Source organism: Toxotes jaculatrix, chromosome 2 (genome assembly GCF_017976425.1).
Source record: "Toxotes jaculatrix isolate fToxJac2 chromosome 2, fToxJac2.pri, whole genome shotgun sequence".
Classification (NCBI taxonomy): Eukaryota; Metazoa; Chordata; class Actinopteri; family Toxotidae; genus Toxotes; species Toxotes jaculatrix.
In genome coordinates this window covers 16,465,941-16,477,242 of record NC_054395.1, presented here as the reverse complement: position 1 = coordinate 16,477,242, position 11,302 = coordinate 16,465,941, and the positions used below count along the sequence as shown (strand labels likewise).

The following is an 11,302-nucleotide window of genomic DNA, read 5'->3' as shown; positions in this document are numbered from 1 at the left end:
CTATGTCGTATTGGATTATCAGTGTAGTGCATGGAAATGGCTCCACGGTTAATGGTCCCTTCAAAATAAAGAAAACATGTTTGTAAATGGTGAATATTGTGATTCACTGACTGAGGTTTTAATTTTTAATCACAGGCATCGCCCTCACGAAGTCACCTCACGATTCGATTCAATTACGATTGCCCCCCCAAAAAAGAAAAGACATTTAACACAAACAGCCAATCACCCTCTCCAACATTGCCAAAACAGTTAAGAAATTAAAGTTATCAGAAATTAAGTAAATATACTCTATATACACAAAAGTGTCAAAAATATACACAATCACACATAAAAACAGCAGAGAAAAACGATAATATAAAAACAATATAATTTTATTATTTTAGAATAATAATCCGTATGAGCATTTCTGCAAATCAAACTGTAGAAAAGTGACTGAGTTTGTATCATAGACTGTATGGTTTGTATTGTGTTGCCTTCAGGTGCTCATCATAAATGTTGGCACTCAAGGATACGGTTTTTCCATAATCCCTTGCGGCACTACAGACACCAACAATATACAACAGGCCACCATGCCCCTGGCTCACAGTGCTGCCTTGTACAACAATATACAACAGGTCACCATGCCCTTGGCTCACGGTGCTGCCTTGTACACTGTCTGTATTGTCAGCCCTGCACTTTCAGTTATTTTGAAAAACAGTAATGCTGTTCTTACGTTTTATTTGATCTTGGTGTGTATATTTACACTACGATCTCCATAAACAGCAATCATACATACAAATGGAGGGATGGACATACCTTGAATGTTGACACCTGTTTCAGCCTAGTGGCCTTTTATTAACTGTTTTTCTCCCACATCTGTCCCAAAGGTCCAAAAATCATAGCTGCATGTTGAAAACCTTTATTTGGGAGTAGTTTAATCAGATCAGTGTACTGTATGTGCTGTACACATTTCTATGTGAAATTATTTCCACAAACCTGAGAATAAGATCCTCCTAGTTTCTCTACATTTAACACAAATGACCAGCACTGCAACATATTCTTGAAATATATCTTTAATCTGTTTCTTGAAATCTTGTATCTTCTTCAAAATTGATTGACTGAATGTTTTTGAGAGCTGGAAGTGCCACAAAACACTAAATGAGAAAGCACACATTCAGGATAAGAACAAGTAAGACAGCAGCTCTTTTACCAAGGCATGTGGACAGATAGTTGGACAAGAAAAAAAATTGTAAAGGAACAGAGAAGTTGCCCTGCTCCGTCCCTGTGCCCCTTGAAAAAGCAGACTGAGTCTACTTCCCAAGAGGACTCCTCTTCTTGATCACATGCTCCATGTCAGCGTGTTCAGTTGTGTCTAGTTTGATGTTGTACTTGGCCAGGATCTTCATGATGGGCCTGATCTTCAGCCACCACTGTGTCTTCGGGATGCGGTGCCTGCAGCAGACAAGGGAGGATCAAGTCATTATTCACCACCATCAGTTGTTACTAGTAGTACAGTGTATGTCATACAGAAAATATGTCTTACTCAAAATCTGTGTCTGCCTTCAGTTCAGCGAGTGGCTGGAAGGTAAGCGCCCTCTTCCTCATGCCCAGTACACAGGCAGAGTCTGGTGTGTTGGCGAAGATACGACCTAAAGAACACAGGAAGTGAAAGTTATAACAAGCCATGCACTGTACTCATCAAAATGATGAGTACAGTGCTTCAATAAATGTACTTAGATACATTCTACCTATGCCTGTCGGTATTATTATATGAAAATATAATGAATATGTGTAGCAGGAGCATTTGATTTTATGTGGACATACCATGCCTGTAGCATTCCTTGAGTTTCTCAGTCAGCCACAGAACAGACTTGGCGCCCATTTTTGTGCCAAAGTTTCTGTCGAAGGGTGTTGGAGTGCCGCCCTGTAGACGACAGAGGACACACACATTTATCAGCCATCACATGCAGAAATGTAGAAAAACAGGGAGAAAATCAGGTACTTTTTATTTGGAGTCGTTTCTACACTTCGCCACGTGAACAGACCTGCTGCATGTGTCCAAGAACATTCTTGCGGCAGTCGAAGACGCCTTTGCCCTCCTCTGAGTACAGGTTGAAGATGAAGTCAGTGGTGTAGTTGGCATTAGAGTTCTCATTCCTAAGGTAGAACGAACAGTGACAGATTCATGTACTGTCATCTGGGAGGACATGGTCTTGCAGTTAGTTTATATGCTTCTAGAGTAAGAGCTGCTCTTCACAGCAGACATTTTGACTCATCATGGCAGGAAAAGGACAGGTGTTACTAAAAACATTAACAATGACTCTGTTCTATTCAAGTGTTCCAGTGAGTCATGACTGTGTGACAGTGAGTCAGCATGAAGAACACCAGTACCCTAAAGCTGAAGCAGCTTAATGAACTGTACAGCCATCATTCATTTTACAATTTACACCTGTCTTTTCAGTGAAAAAGATTTATTCGTAGGAGATAATTCATTTGAACATTATTCTGCTTTACAGTCACAGAACAGTAATCACAGAAACAGTAGAGGAAAAAGGCTTTGAAGTTTGAAGGCTCTTAGCTGAACTGTGTAACAGATACAAAACAGTAATACCTCACTTTCATGACTTTCAATTATGGATTACTGTCATAGACCTTACATAAACCTTAAAAAAAAGAAATAAAATATTTTGTTTTTCCTGTGTTTCTTTAAAGTAATCAGCTTGTTTAATAAATACATTTTGAGCAGCTATATAAAGATCGCATCAAATCATGTGAATTCAAGACTAGTTAGCATTTAGCAGGATCTGGTGTTTACCTGGTGTTCCTGTCACTCTCCATTATAATTTAAGATGTAGCTATGGTCTAATTTATGTAGTGTAAAAACTCAATTACTGGAATTGTGAAGCATCAAAATAGATTTTTCAATTCCAGGAAACAGGAAAAGTTCACCCACTAGCCTTCACAGTCACTGTAGTTTGGTTGTTCCCTCTCTATTATAGTTCCTAAGAAATTTCCATACAATTTCCCCCAAAATGTATTCATTTGTTTAATAATTTCTATGTTAAAGTAAGTTAGGTCAGTTTTGACCAAATATGTAGTTAGCTTCGTGTGTTTTGCCGTGGTAGGGCAATGTAGTCCAGTTCATATCAGCTACCCTTCTTGGTCACATGTGAACAAAACCCACCTGAGAATCAAACCTCTCTTCACTGTTGTCTTCATCTTCTCCACCAGATGCTCTACATTCACCTATAGACCAAATCCACAGATCAGACACTCATCTCATAAAACTGAAATCTGTTGACTGTAAATGAAGACCACAGAATCCAGTCCACTCTTCATTGGTGGGGTTTTTTTTTCCAGTCAAGAGTTTTCTCGACCATATGTATCCATCACTAAGACTTTAAGTTATTCAAGGACTTTTTTGATATTACGACATAACAAATTGAAAACGGGACAAATAGGCCCTGTTCTTGCATGATTAGCTCACCTCCAGGTCTTTGATGCTGAATTTTTCCTCAAAGATGTAGGCAGCGTCGGCTCCAGCAGCCAGACCGGCCATGGTGGCTAAGTAGCCACAGTATCCACCCATAGTCTCGACGATGAATACACGGCGCTTGGTCCCTGCTGCGGACTGTTTGATCCTGTCACAGGTCTGCAGAGAAACATACCAGAAATGTGTTTAGCTCCCGACTGTTTTATGCATATGTCTGTGTGTGTATCTGATGCTACAGCACTGACAGAGGTGATAGTGTTGAGGGCAGTGTCAGCGCCGATGCTGAAGTCGGAGCCAGGGACGTTGTTGGAGACGGTGGCGGGGATCACCACCATGGGAATGCACATCTCCTCATACTTCTCTCTAGCCTGAACCAGCTCCAGGCCTCCCACATAGGCCTGTAACAGGGGAAAAGATGAAGATTAATTTGTTTATGTGCTTTCAAGCTTTCCTATTACTGGTGAATTCAATACTGAGGCTGAGAGAAAGGTCTACCAACATTTACACATGACTTCTGGATGTCATCTGTCACATTTTACCTCAAATCCACCGATGATCACCAAAGCGTGGATGTTGAACTTGGCAATGTTCTGGCTGATTTCCTCCAGTATTTTAGCTGGCAGAGTTCTTTATTAAATTGAGACAAAGAACACAATAAAAAGCTCTGTAGTCTTGGAAAAAAGCCAGTTTTTCTTTACAATAAAGCTGAGTCACTGGAAAAAAAATCAACTAATGTTTTACCTCTTGGTGCCCAACATTGAGCCTCCCTTTCCAGTCCAGCCACTAACTGTAGTCCAGGTAATGGGCTCAATCTGTAGTGAAAGAAAATGTTAAATACCAACAACAGGAAGTAGAGACAAGCAACCTTTCATAAAGAACTTTATATTTAGGCTCATAGATCTTGAGCCATGAGGTGTAAACATAAGATTTTTTTTCCTGGGTTCCTTAGCACAAGATGACAAAACACAAATCTTAACAAAAGGGGGAAATTATATAGTTACCTGTCCTTGAGCCAGACCATCAAAGCCGTCATGGACAGCCAACATGGTGTGACCCTGGATGATGCCCATCCTAACTGCTGCACGAACCGCAGCGTTCATACCAGCACAGGGAGCTCCGATGTTCATGATGGCCACATTGATGTTACTCTGAAGTAGGACAGGAAGAGAAAGAGGTTGTTGAAGAGTTTGAAGTGTTGGTGTAAACAGTGAACTCATTAATTCCTTTTTCATTAAGAATAACCTTTACTAACAGTCATAAGAGTCTGGTTTAGAAAACAGCAGCTCCTCACCTTAACGTCTGGGGGGTTGATGTGAGCCAGCAGTTTGTATGTGTTCCAGTTGTTCTCAAAACTCCTGTAAATCACAAAAATAACTGAGCGCCACTTGTTCTGAGCTACGTCATCATCAAAATTAAAAATAAATCTTTTCCTTTTTAAATATCTCAGTGGCGATATTAATCTCTATCAGTTATAACACTGATGCTTTTTATTATTTTATTTTATTTTAGCTTTATGTTTTTCTGTGTTTTATTGACTTTGTTCTGTGTTTTTACTATAACCTATGTGTTTTATTTGTTCAGTCCATTAAGACTGTGCTAATATGGAGCCTGGAGTGTGCCAATGAACTAAGAAATAATTATGGACTTTTACAGATTTTGATTATTATCGATTAATAAATTAACCAATTTTAAAGAGATATTATAAAAACTGAATCTAAATGATGCATTATAAAGTGAAAAAATATTCTGCCAGTCTGCCAGTTCACATATTTCTTTTCCTGTCATAACTGACAAATTAACAATTGCAAATGATATTGCTAAATTAATTTTGAAATGAAGATGAATGTGAAAACAGCATCCTAGTGCCAAACATCATTCTGCACAATGGCGGTCAAATGTTCAAGAGAAGTAACAATGTGCAAAGCATATTTTTGGGTGGAAGGAGACTTAAACAATAAACATAATAAAAATAAAAATCTATGATTATTCTGCTTGCATGCTCCCAAATGCCGTAGTGCATCATGTTTCACTCAAAAACAATGTTTGGTGAATCAGTTGAATTGTTTATTGCTATTACACTGCAAGAGGAAAAGAGGAGTAAGAGGAAAATACTTACTTCCCCCTGAGCTTGATGGCATCCTCAAATCTGCCCTCTGCCATGGAAGAAGTCACATCTTTGGTCTGTAAAGGAAAAAGAGTGAGAGGGAGAGTGAGAGGGACTGTAATGTGTATAACCTACTGCCTAACAGTGCATAACCTCCGAAACAAGTGGAGCAACACAGGAAGGAAGTACAGAAGGTTAAATCTGGTGTATTCATGCTGAGGTGAAAACATTTCAACATACCACTTGCACACACTCCATGAGCGGCAGTCTGACTGCCTGGTTTCCGGACAGACTGACCACACAGGCAGGAGTCTCTGGGGTGGCCTCCAGCAGCGCCATCACCGCCTCCACACCCATCCTGCTGCCCTGGATGACACACACACACATACATACAGAGTCAGGTGTGTGAAGAGAAGCAGAGTCAGAGATGTTTGCTGTCCTTTATATATGATGTATTACTGAGATACTCACCAGGATTCTGTCAAAGGCAGAGGGCGTGCCACCTCTCTGTACGTGTCCAAGAACAGTGGTGCGAGTATCGAAGCCAAGCCTGTCAGTCACCAGCTGAAGAAACATAAATAAATCTGTTAGAATATGTTACATCATATTGTCTCTGATACTTGTAGTACTATCCCCCATCGATATCACGAAGAAGGCCTTGCCTTTTTGATCTGCTCAGATGTAATCGGTTTGCCATCTCTGGATATCGCACCCTCAGCTACAATAATCACGTTCAGACGAGAACCTCGGGCCCTTTGCTGAAAAATGTTTTAAAAAATCAAAAGCAATAAAAATTACATTCGTGCAATCTGATTGACATGCACAAAGAGATGACACTGTTGGCCTGCATCTCCATCTGCAGATAAAGACACACATACGTCTGCCAGCCTCCTGCACAAGTGGTTCTCCCAGCCGTCATCTGGTGGCATCTCTGGGATGAACACCCAGTCGGCTCCACAGGACAGAGCCGTCACCAGGGCCAGGTACCTGCAGCCAAGATAAACCCATGTACCAGCTGTATCTGTAGATAATTCAGGCATATGTATACATGACTGTAAACAGGTACATTTGACATTTCTCCAGCAAACGTGCAATCATGATATGGCTTTTTTTTTATAAATAGATGGAAATATATTATATTTTGGACCAGTGACATTGTATGCTACTACGTGAACACACACACAGACGTGTCCCCGTCAGCACACAATGCGCACACACACACAAATATACCAAACACATAAGGTACTGACCCACAGTGTCTGCCCATCACTTCCAGGATGAATGTCCTCTGGTGGCTGTGGATGAACATATTTTATGAGTGATAAAGAAGATAACTGTGATAAATATGTCCTGTTTTGGATGATATTTAAAAAGTGAAATTTTCCTTCTGATAACACATTTAAGCATCTGCATATTCTGTGTGTACACCCTCTCAGTGGGCCAGAAACATACAGACGAGAGACTGGCCTCATGCTGCATTATATTATTTTGAGTTATACAGTGTCTGACCTCTGTGCTGTTGTGGTGATGGCGTCCACCACCTCGATGATGCGGTGCAGGGCGGAGTCAGTGCCAATGGTCATGTCGGTGCCACAGAAGTCATTGTCAATGGAGCCGACCATGCCAACAATGTTCAGGTGGGAAGATTTCTTGGCTTCTGCTTCTGTAATTGTACCTACAAAAAAATTAAAGAACGGGCTCAGATATTTTATTGATTCTTCCATTTTTTCCATTCTTCCATTTTACCTCATCCAATTTGAAGGTCTAAGGACAGAACGTGTTATATGCTGAACAGACTGTAAAGCTCCTTGAGGTAAATTTGTGATATGTGATATTGGACTATATAAATAAATCTAACTTCTCTATTAAAGTTGTAAAGATTTCAATCCTGTTTGATATCATGACATGAGTGAGGTGTAATACTATAAATCCCAGAATCCGGGGGGGGGCAGCAAAAACTCTGCTTTATCAGAAACACAGCAGAAGGGCAACTGTGTGTCTGTTTACAGTGCAACCAATCAAACTCATGCTGTAGGTATGCATAGGTAGGTAATATGAATCTAAGGCAGGAACTGGGGACTCTGCAAGTAATGATACTGTATAGAGGCCTGTTGAAAATGTAATTAACAGTATCAAAAACAGGGTGTGATGAAAACCTTAAGCATTAGAAGTGTACCTTTGTCATCTTGCTTCCAGTAATAACCATGTGGCCAGTGAAACAATCCCCAAACAAACTCAAACAGCAGTCTCCTGTATTAAAGTCCAACGTCAATCCGTCTTTTAGTGAAGGATTAGAAAAGAAGCTCAGACAGAGATTCTGAGGGGATAAGGCTGAAGGTTTTTGCAGATTTCACTCAGGGCTCATTATTATTCTCAAAACCACCAGGTTTGTCTCTTTACCAGCTTTGACCAGGTCAACCAGCAGTCCGCTCCACTCAGTCCTGAACTGGTTGGCTCCAGTCAGACTGCCGTCGCCTCCGATCACACACAGGTTGGTGATGCCCAGCTTCACCAGGTTGGCGGCTGCCTTCAAACGACCCTCCCTGTTTCTGAAGTCCTTGCAGCGGGCACTTCCGATAACAGTGCCTCCCTAAAACATGACAAGAAGCTGTTTTTAACACCCTTACCAATACAAAAACGTTATATGGCTGTGAAGGAAGAAGAAAATGTTATTATCCAGTATTATTCCTTAAATATTAATCTCTATGGAGAAATGTACATCAGAGCAGCTTTATAACAGTGTGGAACTGGGCTCATTAAGATGCTTTTAAGTCACATCATGTGAGTTTGCATCATGTTGAATAAATGGGGCAGGCACTTTGAAGGTGATATCCTTGTAATTTGCCAGAGCCTGTGCCCAGTCCACTGCTCACTTTCACACACTTCATGAATCTTAGCATGTCATGTCTTCTCCACTGCCAGGCCACTTTATTTAGACAGCTGAGATGATAGGAAAAAAATGTGAATCACAAGCTTGACGATTGTTTGCATCTCCATCATCCTTCAGTCACAGCACCAGGTCAGCCGTTCAATATCATTGCTTAAAAAAATTGTTTCTCATGTTATCAGAGCTTGTGAGACCTGGAGAAAGCTCTTGACTCCAAGTGAAGCAAGTGCGCCAAAGGTCAAAGGGTCACTTTACCCATATTGTGAAACAATAGATCCTCTCAGTTACCTCTTGTCAAGTCCAGCCATGCAGATAGTTTCACTTTATTTGAACAGGTTTTGAGATATTCACCTTTGAGATTTCTGCTGCTATCCCCAATACAACACAAGACTTGACTCCATGGTAAAGAAATTAAAAAATGTATGCACGTCTAGATACCACAAGACAATATTTGGCTCACATGATTAAGTTGCATTGTGTGGCTGTGTGTTTTTTTACTTGGTTGAACTTCACTCACCAGCTGAAGCATCATGGACACACTCTCCCATGTGGCGGGACGAATGTTATCCCCTCCATCCACCAGGCCCTGGTAGCCCTGCAGCACACGATAACATACGCTGTAGCTGAATACAGATACGGTTTTGCCTGATGTACAGATGCAACCCTAGCTTAAGAGTCTCTGTCTTGTATTAATTTGTAATTTTAGTACGTCAGTGCACTGTAGCCTGTATGCAGCCCATACCTCATGAACAAAGTAGACCTTGGCTCCGGTGTAAAGACCTACTCTGACTGTGGCTCTAACAGCAGCGTTCATACCTGAGACACACAAATGACACGATCTGTGATGACTTACAGTTTAATTTACACACATTACAAGACAATGTCGGTGTCAAATCCTACTTTACACATCCTGTCAGAGGACCTTTTAGATCCATCTTAACCTTTAAGCGATGTGACCTCTACATTGACAAGAGATGAGACAAAAATACCCACAGGGAAAGGTCTGGAGCTGAGTTTGTGGGACTGTATGTCTTGTGTACCATCTCACCCTGGATGTCCCGTACACTAAAGGCCACAGCATGCGTTTGTGTTGTGGTAGGCTGGCAGTTCTTGCAGCTCTTGTTTCACCAGACAGCAGCTGTGCATGGGGGGGCGTTTCTCTCCTCCATACCAGAAAAAGGTCACTGCCACTAAAATTAGCCCCAAAGATGTGAAATAAGGGAACGTGCAAGGGGGACAAGGGGGTAGATAAAGCCTCTACACAGAGGGTTGGAGTCAGGTTTGGAGGGAAAGATTGCACAGGAATATGAGACAAACACAAGACATCGCAGAGTTCAGCTTCAAGTAGAGCTGATGGAGTGACTGTCCATAGAAGCTTAAGGTCAAATCTGAAGTTCGACAAAGGAAGACGACTTGTATGGACGATATCTTAAATAAATCTTAGATAAAACTTGCAACTCGAAACTTCTTTTGTAATCTTAATCTGCTACATAATTTTGGCCTTCTGTGAGAGTTGATGAGTGTTGTCTGTCATTTGTAAGGACATTAAGCCACTGGTGGTGAATCCAAGACATAATTCTTATTACACTCAGGACTTCAAATTGGATTTACAGCCAAATATCCATCATCTTCTGACAGCTGGCTTTCAACTGTGCTACTCTGACATCTTGGAAAAATGTTGCTTGCCCTTTTTGTTCTTTGCCTCTTGAATGACATGCAGTCAGAGCATTAACACAATACTTTATTGGCGCCTGTAATATAAAGAGACCAGTGCTTCTGCAGCTGGCTGGGATTCAGCATTGTGTTCAGAGACACACCAGCAGGGAAGATGGCTGCCCGACAGCTTTTCCCCCTTTTCTGTGACTCATTTTTAACAGTTAACAAAAAAACATAAAGAAGTGAGTAGAATATTGGAGCCTCATCCACTGCTTACCTTGGGCGTCCCCTCCTGACGTAAGCACGGCAATGGACCGTCCGAGCCCCATCTTTGTGGGGTCCATGGTTGGATGGAGATTCTTGGACATGTTCCCAGAGGAACCTGGACAGACAGGTTGGGCAAGACGAAAAGAAAAGGAGAAAGAAAAGAGTGTGGTTGCTCTTCCTTTACTCTCTACTTCTCGGGGGAGGCACGAGTGAAGGCGCAAGCTTTATAGACTCCTGCCCCGAGCCCCCTCCTGCTGACACCCCTCCACCACTCACACAACTCTACTAAATATACATCAGGTCCTGTAACCACCTGCAGTGGACAGTTACAGGCAGGCACAATGCACATGGCCCTAATGTGACAGGAAACAGTTTGAATCCACTTCAGATGAGTTACTTCCAATTAGTACCTACAACGCAGCAAAGCAATGGAAAGGAATTTAAATTTATTTATTTTAAATATTTTGCTGTTTTGCATTTCCCAGCTTGATGTGAATTCTTTTCTTCCTTTCATTTCATTTCATTTCATTTCATTTCATTTCACATTTCATTTCATCCCAAATTTCCCCAAGGGACCTCCCAAAGGGATTAATAAAGTATATTCTATTCTATTCTAAATAGAATACCATTGGCTTTTTTATTAATAGTTTGTCACACAACATAAGCTTTTTGAATTCATCTCTTGGTCTCAGGAGCTTTTCATTTTGTTTGATATTTAATCCCAAATGAAAACTGCCTCCTCATCCAGCAGCAGGGTGTGTTACTGTCTCCTTTCTCAACAGGACACATGATGCCAATACGTGGACCTTGTAACATGTTTCCAGAAAAAGGTTTGAACTCTACATCTGGGGAATGCAAGACAATATGGCATATCTTGTTCCATCCAATAAAGATAAATCTTTTCCATATCTTCAGT

General features: G+C 41.1%; 1 protein-coding gene across 1 annotated transcript; it reads right to left on the bottom strand.

Moving 5' to 3' along the window:
- Nucleotides 1-1,034: 1,034 nt before the first annotated feature.
- Nucleotides 1,035-10,594, bottom strand: pfkma (phosphofructokinase, muscle a). The gene is made up of 22 exons (XM_041056239.1): nucleotides 10,397-10,594; nucleotides 9,206-9,279; nucleotides 8,981-9,058; nucleotides 7,977-8,166; nucleotides 7,086-7,251; nucleotides 6,827-6,871; nucleotides 6,455-6,563; nucleotides 6,239-6,334; nucleotides 6,048-6,140; nucleotides 5,817-5,942; nucleotides 5,589-5,653; nucleotides 4,764-4,827; nucleotides 4,474-4,620; nucleotides 4,214-4,284; nucleotides 4,012-4,099; nucleotides 3,718-3,870; nucleotides 3,467-3,631; nucleotides 3,164-3,225; nucleotides 2,025-2,136; nucleotides 1,804-1,903; nucleotides 1,523-1,628; nucleotides 1,035-1,431 (listed from the first exon to the last, which is right to left on the bottom strand). The coding sequence occupies exons 1-22, from the start codon at nucleotides 10,485-10,487 to the stop codon at nucleotides 1,290-1,292; spliced, it is 2,343 nt and encodes a 780-aa protein (XP_040912173.1). The 5' UTR covers nucleotides 10,488-10,594; the 3' UTR covers nucleotides 1,035-1,289.
- Between the last annotated feature and the right edge of the window lie 708 nt (nucleotides 10,595-11,302).